This window comes from Hydra vulgaris, chromosome 15 (assembly GCF_038396675.1).
Source record: "Hydra vulgaris chromosome 15, alternate assembly HydraT2T_AEP".
NCBI lineage: Eukaryota > Metazoa > Cnidaria > Hydrozoa > Anthoathecata > Hydridae > Hydra > Hydra vulgaris.
In genome coordinates this window covers 36967983-36991611 of record NC_088934.1, presented here as the reverse complement: position 1 = coordinate 36991611, position 23629 = coordinate 36967983, and the positions used below count along the sequence as shown (strand labels likewise).

Below are 23629 nucleotides of genomic sequence, written 5' to 3'. Positions count from 1 at the left end.
AATATATAACAATTTATTATAAAGTAATATTTAAATATAGAATGAAAAATTAAAAAAAAAAAGAGTACTTAATTTACAAAAACCGTAATATTCATGTATATTTTAAAACCAATTTGAATAAAAGTAAAATAAATAAGAATTCATTAATAGTTAAAAAAAAAAAAAGTTCAAGAACTCAGATTAGATTTCAACAATAACTATTAAGATGGGAAACACCATAACTGAATTAATGAGAAAAAAAAGTTGATAAATTCTGAGACATATTTTATATAATTGAGTTTTAGTTTAAAAGAAGCATTTAAAATCGGATACGTTAAAATCCATAAGTAATAACACCTGTTTCAATTCATTTTTAAACTGTTGTTTAAAAATGAATTGAAACAGGTGTTATTACCTTTTTTCGTATTTGTAATATAAGGAAACTTTTTCTACAAATAAGGCCCACTATATTGAACTGAATGCGTAATTTGTTTTGAATTATATTTAGGGACAATTATTATCTGAAAATTTAGGGACAATTATTATCTGAAAATTTTGTCGGGTATTTATGCACTACTTTTTCAAAATAGGACTGAAATATTTTAGGAGATAGTCCCATCGTTATTTTATTCATGAACATTAAAACTTGGTGTAAGTTGATTTTATAAACGTTTAATGCATCTAGTATATGCAGAAGAGTCTCACATGGTACAATTTTATCAGCTTCAAATAATATTCTCCACACATATTTTTGTTTACTGTACAATTTATTTAATTTTGTATGATTTGCACTTCTCCATGCAATATTACAATAAATCAAATTACAATGAATGAAAGAAAAATATAAACTTTTTAAAGACTTATTATTTAGAAATGGTTCACCCCTATATATCATAGCAATATTTTTTTCTCAATGCTTTTTATATGTTCACTCCAACGTAAATGTTCATCTAATATTACGCCCACAAAGTTAACTGGATTTTCCTTTTTAATGTTAGTGTTATTAATTATTAGATTTGGCAGTTTAATGGGAATATTTTTAAACTTATTCACTTTATGAAATAAAATATATTTGGTTTTATCCACATTTAGGGACAGTTTATTACTTATAAACCATTCATTAACCTTACCCAACTCTTCGTTAGCTATTTCAAAAAGTGTTTTAATATCTCTGTGGGAATAAAAAAGATTGGAGTTATCTGCAAAAAGAATACAATTTAAGAAATTTGTTGCTAAATTTAAATCATTAATATATACTATGAATAATAAGGGTCCTAAAATAGAGCCCTGGGGACACCACAAGTTACTGCATATGGAATTGTTTGTTTTTGCTCATATTGGATGAATTGCTTTCTATTGATCAAATAGCTTTTGAACCAAAGTAAGTTATTATTTTTTAATCCATAATATTCAAATTTTTTTATTAGTATGTTATGGTTTACAGTATCAAAAGCCTTCGACAGATCAATGAAAACTCCTAATGTAAAGTAGTTAGTACACGATGCGTTTGTTATTTGATTGACTATTTCAACCACTGCACGTTCAGTGGAACATTTTTTTTTGAAACCAAACTGTTTTGAATAAAACATATTGTTTTCTGATAAATAATTAAATAGACTGTTGTACATTATTCTTTCAAGCAAGTTTGAGAAACACGGTAATATAGATAAAGGTCTATAATTAGAAATAATAGAGTCATCGCCAAGCTTAAAAACCGGTGTGATTCGTGCAATTTTTAATTTTTCCGGGACATTAACTGTTTTAAATAGGGCTACCATATGAAATTTTGGAAAAATCAGGACATTATGTCTTTTTTAACCAGTCAAATCAGGACCAATATAAACAAGCAGAAAGTCTAAATCAGGACAAAAGCTCGTCACACTAAAAGTGAAAATGACAAAATATACAACATTAAAAACCAGCTTTATTTTACATTTTTGTAATGACTACAAGAATTATTTCTTTTTTTTTGCTTTTAAACCAGTCATATTTTTTACTAGAGTGTACTTTTTTCAGGAACAACTGGTCATTTTTTATCTTTTCATAGAACTGTGAGCAATTGAGATCAATATTTAACTTACAAAAAAGCAAACTTTTCACAGTAAAAACTAGCAAAGAACCTCTTTCAGGAGACCAAATATTGTTCATCATTGAAAACACCCTTTCCACAGCAGCTGAAGTTCCAGGAAGACTGAAAATGTATTCCAACACCAGTGAAAAATTTGCTACTGAAATGCCCTTTTCTCCAAAATGTTTCATCATCAGGACCCATTTTTCTTCACAACTCATATCATCAGATTTCCAAGTTTCAGAATTAGTTGACAAGTATGCCTTGACCAAAACAACTTTATCAAATAGTTCATCAGTATTTATTGTTGTACGTCCAATTTTTCGGTTAAATCTTTCTACAGCTTCTTCCAACTCTGGAAATGTTATTGCACTGTTTTGAATCCACATGAACTTTTCAGCATCAGCAAAGCTATCTTTCCAAAGGTCAATATAAGAAAGACATCTTTCGTAAAAACCAGTAAATTCTTTTTTGACAGCAGTTTCGTCAATAATTCCGTCTTCAAATAGTTTTGCAAGTATCTTTTTAGCTTCCAGTGGAATAAACTTATTCTCAAATCTCTCCTTCAGATTATTCTGCAATACTTTTATCTCATTAACAATATCACATGCACTTGCTCTTGTTTTTTCAATTCTCAGAATTGTTTTGTTGAATGTCTGAAGCTGACCATGAACAAACCAAAGATACATTTCACCACGTTCATCGCTAAAGAACTTACTAATTATCACTGGAGATTGCTTTTGAGAACAGAAGAAAGATTTTAGTCCCGCAAAGATTTCCAAAGACAGACCCTTCAAATCAGGATAGTCCTGATGAAAATCAGGACTATGGTAGCCCTAGTTTTAAAAGAAAGATTAAAGATGTGAAACAAAAGAGGTTCAATTATATCATAAACAAATTTTACAACATTAACGTTAATTTTATCAAATCCAGAACATTTGTTAGTTTTAAGATTATAAAAGGCAGTTTGCAATTCAACCTTAACAAAGTTGTTATATATTTTTCTAAGCAGAAAATTTATTTTTTCACCTTAACTATCCAAGCTACATGAGATTATGCAAAATAAAATTGTTTCATTAAAATGCAAACTTTGTAGCGCCTATATGATAATCTAATCAAACTTTATGTAAAAATAAAACTTCAAGGCAGATACATATTCTGTAAAAAAAAAAAAAATAGATGGAGGAGTGGGTGGGGGAGGGGGAGGAATAAACAAACCCTCCATTTTTTTTCTGCGTAAAAATCATTTCTATCCAACCGGTCAACTAACCCAGGTGGTTGGGATTTAATTTAAAAAAATTGTTGAAAATTTACGCATACATATATATCTCCCTCAAAGGCGGAAGGATGGGGGGTCACTGGGTACTTTGTACCTGGGCGCAGGATCAGAAGAGGCGCACAGCGGCCAAAATTAATTTTTAACTTTAATAAAATAGATTGCCATTAATGATTGTGTTTGTTAGGCTCCTTATATTAAAATTTAAGTTAGTTTTTTAGTTTAGTAATTTAGGTTATGATAAAATTTAACTTAGTTATCTGAGACTTGTTGAAGCAGTTGCGGAAAAAGTATATATAAGGGCTGTTTTGTTTACAAAAAACATAGTACTAAATATGGTTAAAATGTATTACATACTTGAGATTCTCAGGTTTTTTTGAATTTGCTAGTTATCAGAAAAATAGTTATATAAATTTCTTGCATTCAAGTTTAAAACCTTAAATTTTCTTTTTGGATTAATCAAACAAAGTGAATAAAAATTATAATAGTACAATATATCATACAATACTCTAAACTTTTGAACCAATTTTAGGCTATCTTTTTGATAATAGAGTATCAAAAAATTTATTGATTTGTCATCAATTATTGCTTATTATTTAAAATAGAATGTTTTTAAAATGAGTTTATCGAAGGGTGCGGAGGAATTATCCACAGTGTCATCACGACAATTTAGTATTGAGGTTGTGAAGCCGTTGGTTAAGTGACCTCTGAAAACCCTTATATTTTTTTTAGAAGTCTCATAACATTGATTTAACTGCTGATATACTGAATGAAGGAAAATTGAATGAAATGGATTCAGTCATTTAAATTCATCATCATAAAAAACTTTTAGTTCAAAGCTCTTGAAGCAATAAATCATGTCAGCATCTCACTTCAATTAGAAAACATTTCTTGAGTTCGATCACTTTATCGAATGTCATTTCTCAGATTCGCATAGTTATCACTGAATTTTTGCACAAATTATATGAAATAGTATGAGATGTTGTCTTTCCATTAAGAATTCAGTCAACTGAATGCTTTAGGAATAAATTTAATACACAATGTGAACATCCTATATACTGAGGTATAGGAAAGCCTTCTTTTATAATTGGCCGTTGGATCAGTACAACAACTCCATTTTTCACTCCAGTATTGACACTTGTGGTATCACAGAAACTTTAATGTTTTCCCACAAATGGTATTGGTGTACACCTCAGTTATTCTATTAAACAATGTTAATGCTTTTCCATCCCTAAGAGTTAGTGCTGCTAGACGAACTTTGCCATCAAAGTGCAGAGCCCAATTTTTATTTTTAAAACTTTTTTACGAATCTCTTAAAACTGCCTTATATATTGCAAATTGAATTGGTATAGGGATATCAATATCTTTGTCAGATAGTTGTTCACAAACTCTTGCTGATTTAGAGGAACAAAAATTAGTCTGTTTCACTAGATGAACTGCAGCTTATGTAGTGGAATATTGATTGGTCCTTCTTTTTTTAACGGGCGGTTCAACAGTATGTACATACAGTTATTAGTATCATAATCAGAAGTTTCCGAATATTCTTATTAATTGGAAGCAATTTTTTTTTTATTCAGTTTACAATGTTAGTCGTGAAACAATAAAATAAACTATTAAAAATACTTTACAAATATATATATACAAAGCGTGATAACAGTGTATTTTCAGATTTGATTTTTATTTGAAGAAGGAAGATTACATGCACTACTGCTTGAGATATTTTCTCTGTCAACTGTGGATGGATGCAATTTAACATTTATTGTTGTTGCTTATCCAACTTTTTCTTGTGTTTTATTTTATTTGTTACCTTAACTAAAGATAAAAAATTTTATGAAATCTGCATTTCATAAAATTTTTTATCTTTAGTTGTTAACCAAATGCTATCTGTTTTTGTAATATCGAACACATTTGCAAATTTAACTTGAGCACATTCCTGATGGTATTTCAAAAAGTTATCATATTTTTTTAATTAATACATCAATATTTATTGATTTTTCTTTAATGAGGAGAAAATTTAACTTTTCCTCCAATTTCATATCAGTTCATCAGCTATCACTTTCATTCTGACATTTTTCAATTTTTTATCTTTTTAAAGAAATTGATATCTTCTTGTAATTTTCATTTTGGCATTCTTGGTAAGTCATTAAGTGGACCATTGATTATTGGTAACAATTTCCTTTGAAAGATACTCTTTCGGTATACTGTTGAGTTTTTATTTTATTTTTTTTTAGTCATTTTTTCAGTCAAAATTTTCCAAATTATTTATTTGATAATTTATTGGGAAGGCAAATGCCCCAGCTACCCCTCCTCCGGTTGCTACGAGCCTAACATATATATATATATATATATATATATATATATATATATATATATATATATATATATATATATATATATATATATATATATACATATATATATATATATATATAAAATATATATATACAAATTTATTGTATCAATTACTCGAATCTGTATCATTTATGTTAAGATTATTACGTCAAAAACACATATAAACTACCTCGGATTTTTAATAAATATTTAGAATTTAGCATTTTATATCGAGGTCCTAAAGTATGGAATATCTTTAAAAAAGCATTCAAAGGTACTGTATATTCGTTAATTTCATTCAAGTTTATAACAAAAAAAGAAATTTTTAAAACCTAAGAAACGTTTTTGGTTAACGTTACAACTCTACTTTTGTTTGCTGCTTAACAATCTTATTAGCGAATTACGCCTTTTCTTATGATATTTATTACGATATTTAATTGAAATTTTATTACGTAAATATTTTACGAAATTTTATTACGTTTTACATATTACGATGTTTTATTGAAATTTTGTTAAAGGATCTCTATAAAAAGATTTCGATGACGTACTGTCATCTTCATCTTCTTTGAGCCCCTATGTGTTTTGCCTACTTTTTATTATGAAGTACGAAGTTGTAAAATTCTTATGTTACATTAAAACAGAAAAAATAAAATAAAATAAAGTCAATAAAATTGTGAATAAAAATGCTCACACCACCACCTAAGCAAATATTGCGCATTTGATGAACAGGTACATATTTTGTTAAATGGCTGTTCATTAACGATGCCAACAAAATAGGGGGAGGAGGGGCTTGAACTTTTTGACAGTTGTTGACAAGGAGGAAGTGGAGGTCAAGAAAAGTTTACGTCAACAATGTTACTTTCACCAATGTTATTTTCAAATAAATTTAATTATTTAAAAAACGGAAAATTAGGCAGTGCTTGCAGTCCTGTATTACATCCTTGTTTAACCTTCAGTATTTTAACAAAGCTATTTATATTCCTACTTTTTAAAAACCGCGTTGTGCTGTAAAAAGACCCGACATATACAGAACTAATTAAGCACACACGAGATGTTTACTCGTAACACTATTATTTTTTCAAAGTTGCAGTTGGTTAATGCAAACAAAAAAGATTTATCCAAATGCATAGTCTACATTATATTTTAAAAGTTTACCCGGGGTTCGCAAACCTCATGTTATTCTTTCGATGTCAGGATGCAGTTCTTTAGCAACAAATATTAAACCATATTGAAATAAAGATGTTGGTAGCTCTTTATTACTGAAAAAATTTTTAATTTGTAACTTTTGGCTTTTCCATCTTAAAAGAGTCCCCAACTCAAACTATACAATTAGTTAAATGCATTTATTGTTACTCTAGACTTATTTAAATACAATTGATTTTTACTGTAATTTGGATCTAATTTTAAAGTGAGGAGTATTGTATTAATTTGAAACAAGTTCATAATTTAAACGTGGAAGGTGTATTCATTTTTGTAAACCCTTTAATCTTATTTTTGGTCAGAGAAAGCCTTTGTTATAAACTGAAAATATGTTCATTAGTTAAAAGTTAATTATTTTCTTTCATACCTTTTACGTTTGCTCATAACTACTACATAGCCAGTTACATAGCTACTACATAGTACGTGTCACGAAACAAAGGAACTACATATGTATGCAGCCCGCTACTTACTTATGTAGTAGCTATGAAAAAAAAAAACAATCCCCTATATGCCTACCAATATGAAATGCATTTTATAAAGTATTTTATAAATAAATATTTTATAAAATATTTGACACTTTAGTTGGTGACGTAAAAACAAAAGTTGCAGAAGTAAAAAAAAACTTGAATTACTTAATTTTAGTAAAAGTCAAAAGTTATCTGCGTTAATTTAGTTTATAGGATGACCCACGCAATCGCGAGGAAGAATTAGTCCAAGTTTTTTTTTTTTTTACCAAAACGACCATAAATCTTTATTAAATAATTTTTTGCTAAGATCAATTTTACATTGATTATAAACAAACTTCATTTTTTACTTTTTTATTATGTAACATAGTTTGGAAAACGAATATGTCCACAGACAGACAGACAGACTGTATATATATATATATATATATATACATATATATATATATATATATATATATATATATATATATATATATAATATATATATATATATATATATATATATATATATATATATATATACAGCGGTGGCCAAAAATTAAAGACCACTCATTTTTTAGTTGGTTTCTTAATCTTTAAATTAAAATTAAGAAGATTCTAATTGACATATGAAATTTTTTTTTTAATATCTTGTTAATTAAAAGATACGGATTAAAGTGATATAATTTTTTTATTCTAATTCTAATTAAATAGCGTTTAACTTATTAAAAAAACTGATGAGTACTTATAAATCTTCTTTAAATAAATTGGACAAAATTTAGCGACTTTCAAATCTTTAATTTGCACTTATTAAAAATAATAATCCATTACTTTTTTTAACTGTCTTAATTGCTTGTTACGTTGGCTATAAAATAAAATGTCGAAACCTGAGTTTCGATATCAAACAAACATTTATTTTTTGAATAAAAATAAGGATATCAAAATATTGCAAAAATGCGCGCAAAGATCGAAGAAAAAGACAGATACGCGGCTCTTGTATTAAAAGAAGAAGGCTATAGCATCAGACAAATAGCAGAAAAGCTCGGAAGGTCTCACTCTTGCATTATTAACATAATTCAACGATACAAAGAGACCCGGTCAATTAATGATCGTCATAGGACTGGACGCAATAAAATTTCAAATGACCGTGATGTTCGCTCGTAAGTGAAATTAATGAAAGAAAACAGACAAGCATCATCTACAGACTTGTCTACGAAATGGACACTGTCAAATGGTCTGAAAGCAAGCCCTAGAACTGTGCGAAGGGTCCTCCACAATTTAAATTATTTATGGCGTGCTGCTGCAAAAAAACTACGCTTAAATAAAAAACAAAAATTTGCCTGGAAAGAGTGGTGCAAACTACATAAAATTAGTCAACAGATCAGTGGAGCCGTGTGGTCTTTAGTGGTGAAATGAACGTTGAGGTAGACAACAGAAAAGGTTGCGTAATGTTGCTTAGACTTCCAAGCGAACGGTTCGATGAATCATGCATTTTGAAACGAACAAAACAAGGCAGTGGTTCAATAGGCATTTGGGCCTGTATGAGTGCCTGTGGAGTTGGCGTTTTTCATTTATTCGATGGTAGACTCAACAAGGAAAGGTACATCGAAATTTTGGAAAACTCGCTTGTTCCTAGCATTGATTTATGGCAGTTGCAAAATGGATTTATTTTCCAGCAAGATAATGCGCCGTGTCATAAAGCGCATGTTGTTAGCGATTGGTTCAATTCTAATAAAATTCAAGTGCTTCCGTGGCCTGCCAATAGTCCAGAATTCAATCCAATAGAGAATTTATGGTCGTGGCTTAATCACAAGCTTGGTAAAGAACAACTTTACAATTTGGAAGATTTGAAATCTCTCATCATTTAAAAAATGTGCCTGATGAAGTAATCAAAACTTTAATGAATTCAAAGCCAGAACGAGTACAAGAGTGCTTGAAAACAAATGGAGGAACAACATGTTTCTAAATTATTTTTTTATTGCTTTTTGAAATATTTTTGAAACTGGTCTTAAAACTTTGCCCAATTTTTTTTCCCATTTATATTTTTTACTAGTCAGTTTTTTAATTTTTTAACATTATTTTGTAAAAAAATTATAAATTCTTTTATAATAAATATAAAATACAATAAAAATTCTTTCTAAAAATGTTTTTCTTTTTTTGACACCTTTTTCCAAAATAAAATTATACTAAGGTTATAAATAATTTTTGAAAAAAAAAAGAGTGGTCTTTAATTTTTGGCCACCGCTGTATACATTTATATATATATACATATATATATATATATATATATATATATATATATATATATATATATATATATATATATATATATATATATATATATATATATATATATATATATATATATATATATATATATATATGTATATACATATATATATATATATATATATATATATATATATATATATATATATATATATATATATATATATATATATGTATATATATATATGTATATGTATATATATACATATATATATATATATATATATATATATATATATATATATATATATATATATATACATATATATATACATATATATATATGTACATATATATATATATATATATATATATATATATATATATATATATATATATATATATATATATATATATATATATATATATGTAGCGAGGGAAGGAAGGGGCGGGTCAAAGGCAAAGCCACCCCCGCCCCCTCCCACGTCCACAGAAAAAAAAGTTCACATCAAATAAATATCGAGCCAAAACTAAATATCTTACTTAAAAATTGTTGGGGATGATTTCCGTTTATTTATCACAAGTTTTTCATCATTTTTAGCAATAATTTATATTGAATTATAAACTTCAAAAATGAACATTTATAACTGTATATGTGAATTATTATTATATTACCCGAACCCTATTTATCTATCTATAACTATCAATTAAAAACTATTTTAATTGTTTAACCACACAAATTGTTGACCACGCAAACCGCTAAATGATCTAGAGCTGTCAATACAGAATAACAATGATATGATAAAAATGTGGTATAAAAACAACACAGATATAGTGTCAATACAGTATAGTTTACAATGAACACCGGTTCCTTTATTTTAATTATATCTAAATATACTATAAATATAGTTTTTTAATAGTGGACTTTGCATTTTACATGGATTTCAAATTTACCAAAATTAGTAGCAAGGCTAAATAATGCTTAATTTAATTTAAAATTCTGAAAAAAAAATTATTTACTCTTTTTTATGCTGATTCAATATAAAATGCAGAAAAACCAATAAAAAAGAAAACTGCATTTTCTCAGCTTTTTTATGAAATTACAAGCTAAAACTTACCACACTGGTAGATTATAGTATAATAAACAAAACCTTACAAGAAAAACATAAAATAATTATTATTTTTAAAATGGCAGCTCTTTTAATTTTAAAGGAGATTATTGGTGCAAAAACCTTTGGTAAAATATAAATATATTCAAATGGAAGCAAGTTTAAGGTTAGTTATAGTAAGGTATTGCAGTTTTATCTATAAAGAAGCAACCCTGAAAATTTAATTACATATTTGGTTAAAAAGAAATAAATCATTTGCTGTTCGCAGTCAGACAAAAAAATTCAATTGAACTAAAGAAAAAACTAGAAAAAACTAGAAATCAAGCTTCAAAGTTTAAAAACAATATATTAATTAAAAATTTCATACACTCATTTTATCTAACAACATTATCAGATTTACAACTTTGGTTTTCAAGTAGCTTAGTAATTATACAAACCCAAAATTAAAAATTTAAAACAACTATTTTAAATTTAGTTCTTTGATAAATATATCAACAAAAAATTTGGTTGTTATGGACGTACCTAAGTAAATTTCTTAACTCATAATCAATAAAATCAATCTTTTAACTATTTTTTGTTATTAAAACCATATCATGCTTTATATGGTTAAAAAACCAGTTGAATTTTATACAAAGTTAGCTAATAAACTAAAAATTAATTTTTTTAATAAATTAAGTTTTGACCATATAAGGAAGAAGTTGAAATTAAAGAAAAAACTTTTATTTTATGCTAATTTCAAGCATAAATAACTTTTGCAAATATACAATAATAAAAAACTATTATTATTTCAAATTAAATTCTAAACTATTACACTTGTTTAAAAAAAAATTTATACATATGTGCATAAATTTATACACAAATGAAAAAATGTTGTATTTTTGCAAGAAATTATTCATCGATTTTTAATCGCTCTTGGATAAAATTATTGACTTTTCTTTAAAAAAAAAAAATATAAAACTTATATAATTTTGAATAACCTGGATAATTTTGCGTTTAAAAAAGATAATAACAAAATACTACTGATTTTTTTTTTTTCAATTTTGGCCTAAAATCAAGTTTTCAGACCACTGTGCGTCGGCCCTATCAATAAAGTATTTGACTTTATAGTCATATACTTTATTGAAACTCTTCTAAAATATTACCTCATCTAAATTCTTAATAAATTCATAAGATTGTTTCATAATATATAACAGTTTCCATAGAATCCGTATTAAAAAGTCCATTATCAAAATCAATTGAGCTGATCACTTTCCAATATTTCTAATTGCTGATAGTATAACTCTTAATAATACTTCCCTCAAATCAACAGTATTCATGAGATAGTTCAATGAAAACTCCATATCCAGTTTCAAATTTTATTAAATGATTACGTTGAATGGAATCTTATATTACAATCACACGAGGATAATATTACTTATGATTTATTTTTAACCAACTTGTAAAATGTACAATGAGACATTTCTAATTAAAAAAAAGATTTATAAACTCTTTGTCACTTCTATGCAGAGCCGATGTTCAGCTCGCAATAATAGAATTAGTTAAACATATTTCAAATAATTTTAATAGTGATTATAATTTTAATAGTGATTGTAACTTTAATAGTGGTTGTAAGGTTGTATTAATTTATCCAAAGTTCTAGACAGTTAACCATGAAACTTACTATGGCTTAAACCAAAACTTGGTTTAAAGAATACTTGACTAGAAGGAAGAAGTTCAAATTTAAAGTATCAAAACGTTAAAAAAAATACCTGTTAGGATGTGAGATACATGATTCTATTTTAGGACCATTATTGTTTTTACTTTATATAGATGGTTGTGTTTAGCTTCAAAAATGTTGAATGCTATCTTATTTGCAGATGACTTTAATACATTTTATGTTCACGAAGATGTCATCAAAGTTCCTTGAACTACATTGAACCAATGTTGGGGATTATACAATGGATTAACGTTAAACTTGCCTTTAAAAACAAAAAACATTTGTGATGGCTTTACATACGCTATCCCAATGTATGTCTTGTAGCTGAGCAAGATGCTGTAAAATGTCCACCCGGTTTTATCACAGTGCAACGCGTAAGTACTGCAAAATGCAATTAACGTTATCCCAAGTGTTGTAGCTGAGCAATTAACTAAAAAAAATTTTTTTACTAATGTTGCTTATCTGGCCAGAGTCGTCATTAAACGTCGGACCTCTTGGTTCTGAGGCAAAACTCAACCCACTTCGCCACGGCTGAAATAAAAATTTTTATATTAATAAATAATGCACCATGATGATGGCGTCCACACTTACAACCTTTTTTCGAGATAAACACTAAGTGGTTGAACAAGTTTTATACGGGGATCGTCGGGCGCAATGGTTTATTACCTAGTGAACATAAAACGTCTAAAAACGCTTTAATACGTATTTAATACAAACCTCCTTCAAACGTTCATATTTGAACGTATTTTTAGCAACTTTTATAGTATTATTAAACTAAAAAAAAAGCGTTTAGGTTTAAGCTTTTAAGCCGTATCGATCCGTCTCAATGCAATTTTTAAGCGTCTCGATGCCTAAAGGTCAGCTCACTAAAGAGCATCATATCTGGAGTAGATGAGCTTTTAGAAAATGCTTTTAGTTAAAAGTCGTGTTAGAAAGGTTGCATAGAGAAAAGCGGACAGTTAATGCATTGTATTATTTAAGCATATCTTGAACAATTAAGACATCTTGAACAAGACAAAGAGGGTCAAGATTTTGTTGCTGCTGAATTTGCCTAAAGTTGTTGCATGATAAAATACACATAAATTTGATACCAACTCATTTATCTGCATTTTACAGATGTCAATTTTGGTATAGTATCTATAAATGGTATAAACACTATATTGAAATTAACATTGAATTGTTAATTTTCAATGTAAATATTGCTGATTCCAAAGGCATTGTTACATTTGATGAAGACAATAAATTAACATAACAAAAAAATAATATATAATTTATAATATGTAGTATAGAAATTTAGATAGTAATGTAATTTTTAGGTTGTTGATAGGTAATTAAATTTTAATTAACTTTTAAACAAAATAAAAACAGATAATGCAATGATGCAGACAGATATGCAAAATTTAATGCAAGTTTAATTTTTTTTTTGATTTACACATTATTTTGCAATTTCCTTATTTAATTGTTAATAATTGCTGTTTTCTAAAAAAATGCTTGTTAGTCTTAGTTCATATTTGTTTAAAAACATTCAACTGTTATATATTTAAAAATATTTAACTTTTATTTATAACGAAAACATGAAATTTATTTAATTATCTTTAATGATAGTTACAATAATACTGTTTTCTTTTGCTGCAGAGAAAAAAAATTACAATACACATTGAATATCTATTTTTTAGAAAGTAAGATATAAATTTTAATTATTGTGCCAATTGCCACTATTACTGATATTGTATGTAAAAAAAAAAAGCTAAATTCTGAAATTCAATATATCCGAAATATCTGGCCGGATATGGAAATAAATATCTGGTATATCCGGTTTAAATAATACAAAGAGTATATAAAAATACAGATATTCTTCCATGAACATAAAATATAACTTATATTTTACATTTTAACAATCACTTTTTGACTAATTAAGCTATGAACCTTGGTTAATTAATTGCATATTTTAGTGTAAATTGAAACAAACGTAAAACTATTCCGGTCTACACGAAATTTAGTTTTGATAGTCGCGCAAAAAATTGGCATCGGGAGATTTTTGGACAAAAATTAACTTCCTGCTCATGACTTTTAAAGTATAAGTTTGTTAAACGTTGATAAAATGTTTACAATATCGACTATTATTAGTGATTATTGAAAACATTTAATCGACTTTTAGTAAGCTTAACATGGAAATGTTTGTAATGTACACTCTAAACCTATTAATGAATACGCTTATTAAACATCGATTAAACGTTTACAATATTGACTTATGTTTGTCAATATTGTAAACGTTTAATTAACGCTTAAAAAATGTATACATTAAAAAGCTTTAAGAGATCTATTTTTGGTCAATAATTATTTGCTAAACGTTTTATCCATTTTTCGATTAGTTTCGGCTAATTATTGACCAATTTTGGATAACTCTTTGCTGGGTAATAATCATTGTAAAATCAATTATAAGTTCTGAAACCGAAGCAACTTTTTATTCCCAGGAAGAAAAGTTTCATAGATTTCTATAAACTTTTAAAACATGTATATAAATTCTAATGTTTCTAGTAGCAATTTCTATAGAAACTCAATCAATTTTTAAAAAAAATTGATCAAACGAAAACTTTATTTTCTATATAAATAAATGTAAAAAAAAAGTCAAACATATGGAGACTTTTATTAAAAGTAATTTCTATAGAAATGAATAGTTTTTAAACAAACTTCTTTAAATTTTTGAGATATCGTATGTTTCAAATGTTTATAGAAATTTTATAAAACTTTTGTTCCTGGGTCCATAGAAATATCATAAATACTTGTTTGCTAAACCTTATTTTGAAACTCTATTTGTTGTGTATTTTTTTATTTGTGTAGCAATTTCAACACAAATAAAAATAATAATATAATAAATGTAAGAAAAACTAGATAATAAATATAACAATATAATAAATATAATCAATATAATAAAATAATTAATATAATAAAATAACAAAAAATAAAAGTTTAAAGAATATTAAACATTCTATTAACATTGTCTTTAGTTAATAATTTGATTAATTTAAACTAAAAAAACGCTTTGGGCTGTTACCTCATAGATGATAATCTGCTATGAGACGCAATCATGTTAATTTTTCATGAGATTTAGTTTCTTGAATTGGTCTAATTTTAAGAACTCTATTTCCAAATAATGAATTTATTTTTGCACCAATTATTTTGGAAATTTTTTTATTTCTATAAGCATAAATCATTGCATTTATCCAGCAACTAACTTCTCTAACGACTAAGGTCCACATAAACACCTGATGAGCTGTGGGAATGATAGAAGTAACATTTTTGTAGAAAACAAATGACAAATAATACTGCGCCACCAAGCATGGTGTATAAAACAATACATGCGTAAGTGATATCAGCACAACTGCTTTTGTGATATAGTTTTCAATTTCAATCTTTTTCTGAACTTGAATAGAACTCTTTCTCAATTTTTTTTTAACTCGAATAACCATTGAAATATTCACAAAAACAATCATAACAAGTAAAGCCAGCGTTAAACAACCAGTTCCAATATAAAGTATGAACTGCAGATGTAAGCTTGAAGTAGCATTAACTACACTATAAATAACAGCAGTAGTAAATGTAAAAATAATAACAATTAAAAGGTATTTGAATAAATCATAGTTTTTAATTACACCACAAATCTTATTGCTGTAAAATACAGTAAGATAACGCTCACAAGATATTAATAAAAAAATTGAGCTCGATAAGCCTAACAACCAAACTCGAAAAAATGATATAATAGATATCTCTAAGCAACCAAAATTATCAATCAGTTTAAGTAATATAGTTTGAAATGACAAAACTGTAATAACATTTACTATATCAGTAATGGCTAAAACAAAAATAAGCTTCTCGTTCCGAGTGTACTTTTTGTTTTTATTTGTAATATGTAAGCCTGAAATCAAGAAACCATTTGCAGCAAGTGTAAATACAGCGTTAAAAATATAACACAAAATTAAAAAGCTGTTGTTAGTATATTCTACCGAATCTTTAAAATGGTTTTTACATGTTGCATCTTTGTTACTCGACATGCTTCTTTTCTATAAAATAAAAGGAAAAAAAACTAAAAGTAGATACACATAAAATATATATTTGAAAAGAATATTAAAAATTAAATTTATAACATAGAATTTACCTTAATTTAATAACACTGCATGCAACAATTTTTACAAATAAACAGATTTTACAAATAATTGTGTGGCTTGTGCTGTAGTTATCATTGCAGTTACTCGCAATAGTCATTATTGCAAGAACTCGAAATAGCTATTATTACAGGTACTCGCGATAACTATTCATTAAGTCATTATTTGTAGGTACTCGCAATAACTCCAGTTAATTGCAAAAGTTATTATTGCAAGTACTCGCTATTGTCATTATTGCAGGTACTCGTAATACTCATTTTTGTAGGTACTCGCAGTATTCTTTATTTTGTTTGGTACTCGCAATCTTGACTATTGTAGGTACTTGCAATAGTCATTATTGCAATTACAAGCAGTAGTTATTATTGCAGATACTTTTAGTAGTAATTTTGCAGTTACGCGCACCACCTTTTATGCTTGAAATAAATTATTTGAATTAAAAGTTCAAACCACTGCAACTAATTTGATTAAATTTTGAAAATGCGGTTCCATAGTAGAAACGTCTTTGCTACAAAGTCTTTCATTATGTTTTTAAGACTGTTACTTACTTTACTTTTGCAATACAAAGTTAATGCACTTGTCACAAAAGCCTGTTATGAGTCTGTCATACAATCTGATTACAGTGTGCAACTCAATAACAGGCTGTTGCATAGATTTATTAACAATTTCAATTTTGTTTAGCAAATTTTTCAAATCAAGTATATTAATACTGTTTCGAAATAGTTTAAATTTTTAATAACTTTGCTTCATAAACAGCTGTTGGTGGTTGACATTTGCTTTCAGCAAAATTAGACAATGTTTAATAAATTTCTAAATCATTATGTTTTATAATGGATGGTGTTGATAATTTGTATTTAATCAATTAAATTTGACCTCACAAACTTTCTCATTAAAAAAATAATTGTTACTAGCTTAAATTTGTTGAAAATTTGTTTAAAGAATTGCTATTTTGCAAAAATAAACATGCTAATTAGATCTATTTACAAAAAATTCATATTTCAATTTATTTAAAATTTTATGTTATTAAATTCTCCATAACTGACCCCATTATAGAAACTTTCAAAGAACTTCAAGATTTCTGTGTTAAATTGAAAACAGTTCTAATATTTTGTAGCCCTTAACAAACCATTTTATAAAGGGCACGTGACATCTTTCAATTCTGATCTTTTTGAAATAGCAAAGAATGACATAAAGTATAAAAATTCAGCAAAATTCAAATGCTTTGCTTATAATTTGTTTTCATCGTATTTGATTTTAGATTTAAATATATATGTACTTTAACCGTGTTCATAGTCATTTTTCATTTGCCAAAATTGCATAGGCAAGCACTCAAAAAAAAATTAAAAAATTACAAAGCTTACAAAACTAAGCATGTAAAGCATTAAATAATATTAATAAATTATGTTACTCATATAATGTTACAGCCGATGCAAAGAAAACGAACAATTGCCAATGTAATAAAAACAATGAAGGTCTTAGGTATAGCCAAACTAAACTGATTTTAGATTTTATTATTTATGTACAAGTATAAGAATAAATCAAACGTTGTTTCAAAAGTTTCATCTCCTTAACTCCTGACATATATTATTTATCTTTACGGGTTATGAGTTGGTAATGCGATTCTTTCAATGCATAGAAAAGATTCAAAACATTCCTTAATTAAACTAAAATCAAGTATAGTTGCGATAGATTTAAAAAAATAATATCAATGAGAAAACTAGTATCAACTAATGCGGTTTAGCTATATACAAAATTCTTTACTTACTTTATCATTTTTTCATCATACATTAATCATTTTATAATGTATCATTTTTATTAATAATAACCTATCGTAAACCTATTATAGATGAAGAATGTTGTTACTATTCACGTTTGATATTTTATGTCAACTTTGCACTGAGTCTGTTCCAATTCTTGATTGTGTTCAATGGATATAAGTGGCAGAAGGTATTTCATTTATAATGAAAATTATGAAATGTGAATACGTAGCAAAAGATTTATAGCTCCACATTACTTTAATGAGTACACACAGGGCCGGAGCGAGTACGTGTCACGTGGGGGAGGAAGGTGCCATTACAATTTTTGCTAATTAAAAAAAAAAAGGAGCCTGATTTTTTGAAGTTTGCCGACTGACTAGTCTATATATGCCGACTATCTATCTAAATTCGCTGACTGACTTGTCTAAGTGGTCTACATTTCCCAACTGACTTGTCTAAAAGGGTTAAATTTGCCGAATAAATGAACAAAAACTCATTGATAAGGGGGCGTTACACCTTTCACCCTTCCTATGCACCGACCTTGAGTTCACAACAAGAAATAAATGAAAATCAGTTTTGATAACTCAAGTTATCCTGCACATTAATCATTCCCCAGCTAAGAAATGAACTGAACGCTCGTGAAAAGACTCTTATTGATAATTGTAGTTATTAATTATTATCGATAATTGAATTATTATCAATAATAATTAATAAATATAGAACTATTATATTGATAGTTGTAAATATTATTGATAAGTAAAATTAATTCGCTTTATTCAGCATATATTTTGCATTCCGAAGTTAACCCATTTGATTATTTGCTAATAAATATAATATGAAGAACTAGCCCTAGTACATAAACTTGTGGCAAGCTGCTAAATAGCTGCCTTTTTTAAAATCCACGTATAATTAGTCGACATTTTTTCTTGTAAATATACAGGCTTTAGGTAAATATACAGTAGAAAAATGCGAAACTTATTTGCAAATTAATAATAGATTTTTGAAATACTATTGAATATTATTTGGAATGCTATTTTTTTGTATTTGTAAGTTGATGGTTTACACAAAAAATTTCAAAGAAAAACAATTGAAGGGTGCAAGGGAAAAACAGGGATTGTCAGTTTTGGAAAATATGGAGATTTTTTTAATAACATGTTGTGCAAATCATAAACTACCTTCAGTGTTAAATTTGAAGTAAATACATAAAAATTAATGGTCTAATTTAGTGATAAGGAAAGGAAAAAACATAACGTACAGGAAGACTTTGAAAACTAAATTTGATTTATCTCAGTTTGCGAAAAACTGACATCCCCTCTTCTTACCTTGCACCTTTCAATTGCAAAGTTTGTAAATATATTTATTTAAAATATTTCTATAAACAAATAGGTAAAAAATTACCCTAGATTCGGGACATTCTGTATTGTATGGAAAAATTTCTTGGATTTATCTAGGTAAACTTATTTAAAAGAAAGTTACAGATGAATCGAATTGTTTCACTTTAAAGAAATAAAATCAATATCAATCTGTTTTAGCATCATAAAAATGAATAGATTATTACTAGAGATGGGCCGATTCCAAAAAATACTGATTCCGATTCTCTGTTGCGATTCCGATTCTTTACCGATTCCGATTCTTTACCGATTCCGATTCTTTTGCAATTCTTATTATTTTAATTAAAACTGGTAGTTAAATTAATAATTTAATCGCTATATCATGTTAATTTAATACATATGCAGATTTTAAAAGTGAAAACACCAAAATTAGTTATATTGGTCCAGGTGAAGCAGGACCAAAGACACCAAGGCCGAGAGACATGTCCCTTTTTAAAAAAATTGACCTATAAATACTTTTTTTTTTTCAAAATAAGGGAGTGTTCCCCCTTTATTTTGAAAACCGTGTCGTCGGCCCTGTGAAATAATAACAACTAAACAAGTAACATAATATTAAACAATATATATGTTTGTATGGAACTTATTATTATTAAGAAACAAATAATATAGTCATAAGTAATGGTAAAAGTGATCAGATACACAGAATGTTGTCTTTTCAATCAGCTTTTACATATGATATTAGTACCGTTAGTACTGATAGTTAAGAAACGGGAGGTTCTTGTTCAAAAACACAAGCATTTGCACTCGTTCCGGAGTTAACCGGCTTCTTTTCCGGTCGCAGATAAGACCCGCAGTACTAAACAACCGCCCCGAAAACAATGTACATAGAGGCGTCCCTAAATATTTCTGTGCTAGTTTTTTCATGTTAAGAAATTTGGATTTCCTCCAGTATTCAAAGACGTCCTCGTGACTTGCAAGTAGAGGTTCTTTCAAGTACACTGCTACTTCGTCTGACATTGTGCAATGTGCAGTATAAATCTAAAATATTAAAACAATTTATAGGCTTGCAATGTTTAAAGTACAATACTAATTTCGAAAGCACAATACTTACTACAGAATTTGTGATGATTAATTAGTTATAAAATGACCAGACAGCACCTGTAGCAGGTGTGGTAGGTTCTTGATTTTCAGCAGCTTTAATTTCATGACCCTCGTCTATGTCCAATGCATTTAACTCGCCAATTAATAAAGTAACAGCTTTCTTAGCCATCGTCCTGCACCTAAAAATCTTGTTTTTAAATCTGGGATCTAGTAGTTGCAAAAGCATATATAGGTTCGTTCTCGCAGTCTCCGTAACGTCGATGCAAAGATTGACACAGAGATTCTTTAAAATTTCCGTAAACCTTCATGCAATCAATTGACATGTTAACTGCATTTATTATTGGGATATTATCTGATGCGGTCACTTTCGATGAACTTGCATTAAGCGTGACCTCTTCAAACACTTTTAAAGCAGCAACGAGAGGAACCAAACTATCCCATTCTCCGGTTGACAACTCCTTGTTTTGTCGAGTAGCTTTTGGGAAATAAGGCGTTACCAACAGAATCGCATCTTTTTGTTCAATTTAACGGTTCAGCATGTGGAAGGTGCTATTCCATCAAGTTGGCTCATCTTGAATAATGCTCTGTTTAGGCAGTCCCAGAATCTCCTGATATTGTCTCAAAAGTTTGTATGACTTAACCAAATGTTTAAAGTGTCCTACTATTCTTCTACAGGTAGCAGTTAGTAAAGATATGCGTTCATTATCGAGGCAGCCGTCTTTCACAACCAACTGAAGTGTATGGGCAAGAAAAGGAATATTTGTAAATTTCCCGACTTCCATAGCAGAAACAATATTTCTGGCATTATCTCTTACTACTATATTGAGTTTTTCAAGTAGCCCCCAACGCTCAAGTGATTCATTCATAAAGTTAACAAGATTGGTTGCGGTGTGGGACTCATAAGGAAAAGGTACCATGTCAAGACAAATGTGAATTTGTTTCATATCTTCTGTGAAGAAATGTGCTGTTCGGCTCATGTAATCAACATTGGCTGTTGAGCTCCACATGTCGGTAGTTATACTAACATGATTAGCTTTTTTTGCCAAGAACTGAATTTTACTTGATACCTTCTGATAAATGCTAGGAATTTCAATAGTCGAGAAATATTTTTTGCTTGGTATCGTATACCTTGGCTCCAAAAACTGTAGTAACCTCTTGAAACCGGGATTTTCTACTATACTAACAGGTTGGTTATCTGTGCATATCATTTCAGCAATAAGTCTTGTAATTTTTATTGCCTTCGGATCTGTACATGTGAGAGGCCTGATCTTTGCAAACACTTGGTGTATTGTTGGTTGTTTAGTAGATGAAGATCTAGGCTTCATTTTTATAGAACTAATTGTGGAAGAAGAGCTTCTAGTATTGATCTCCGCACCCTCAGACTTAGGACTGAGACTTGTGAATGCGGATGCGAGTGTAGTAGATCGAGGTTCTCTTGGCATAGGAGTTTCAAAAGCGGGGTTAGGACTGGATTTACAAGATGGTCCTGCGGTAGAGCTATCCTCGCATATATTAAGATCGATAACGCTAGCTTTATCATGTTTCTGATTTTTGATTTTAGATTTATGAAAGGTTTTTAAATGCTTTAGCATGTTCGATGTTGTGTATGACTGACAAACTCTGCCACCACCCCTGGATAAAACAGTTTTGCAAAAGTTGCATATTGCAGAGTTAGTGTCATTTGAATTAATCACAAAATAGTCTCATAACCTCGCTTTTTTACGTTTCGGCATGATAATGACACTATATAATATATAGTGTCATTATCACGCTTTTTTACGTTTCGGCATGATAATGACACTATATAATATATAGTGTCATTATCATGCCGAAACGTAAAAAAGCGAGGTATGGGACTATTATAATTATTATTGTTAGTATTATTATTTTGTATTATTATAAATGTTGTTTTAATTTCAGAATATTAACATATATATTATTATAAATGCTGTTTTAATTTCAGAATACATGTTTATATTCTGAAGTTAAAACAGCATTTATTATAATACAAAATAATAATACTAACAATAATAATTATTATAATAAAACAAGCAAATAAGATTTTTATGATAATACTTACCGTCGGTAAATTTATTATAATTGAAAAAAATAAATCAATTGAAATTTAGAGTATAAACTTTTACTTTTATTTTCAACGTTTACTGCTGTTAAGGTTTTCCTTCACAATTATTTAACTTCAACGACGATATTAAATGCAAAAGTGAAGATTTAACGTAAATTAAACAAAAAAAAATCTCAACGGCAAAGAGTGTATATATTAACTTAAATTATCAAGGGAGTAATAATAAAAGAAGTAAAGTCGTTAAAAAGTCTTTTAAAAAAGAATCGGAATCGTTAAAAAAAGTTGAGAATCGCGGTTCTTACGATTCCTTGAGAATCGGTGGAATCGGGAGAATCGGAGTCGGAATCGGCCCATCTCTAATTATAACATTATTTTTATTTTGACGTTTTTAGGAATGTACCGGATTGGAAAATTTTCCAATCCGGTACACCCCTAAATTCCGGCCGGAACCAGATTTACCGGAATCGTTAATAAAATTCCAGCCAGAATTCCGACCGGAACGAGAATTACATTTGTGCAATTTTTCACATTCAAGATTGAAAGTGAAAGACTCCGCCTAAGCGTCGTGGCTCCATAATATATATTTATAATCTATAATATATATAACCTTTATTTCATTAATTTGATTCTTGTTTCACTTAAATCTAATAGGTTGTTTTTATTTATTTCTCATAATTTTATTTATTGAAAGTTTTAACCTGCATAATATCTATATTTAAAGTTATTACTTTGTTTTCTATTTATCCATTTAGGTTAAAATTGAAATATTTCCTGTATTAGGCATCCTTTACTTTTTAACTATTTAAAATTTAAGTAACATTTAAAATGAGACTACTCTCTGAGAAAGGTAATATTTTCAATGA

General features: G+C 28.0%; 1 protein-coding gene across 1 annotated transcript; it reads right to left on the bottom strand.

Moving 5' to 3' along the window:
• Positions 1-21240: 21240 nt before the first annotated feature.
• LOC136091920 (zinc finger BED domain-containing protein 4-like) lies at positions 21241-22275 on the bottom strand. Its single transcript, XM_065819641.1, has one exon. It carries the CDS (start codon positions 22273-22275, stop codon positions 21241-21243), a length of 1035 nt encoding a protein of 344 aa, XP_065675713.1.
• Positions 22276-23629: the final 1354 nt, after the last annotated feature.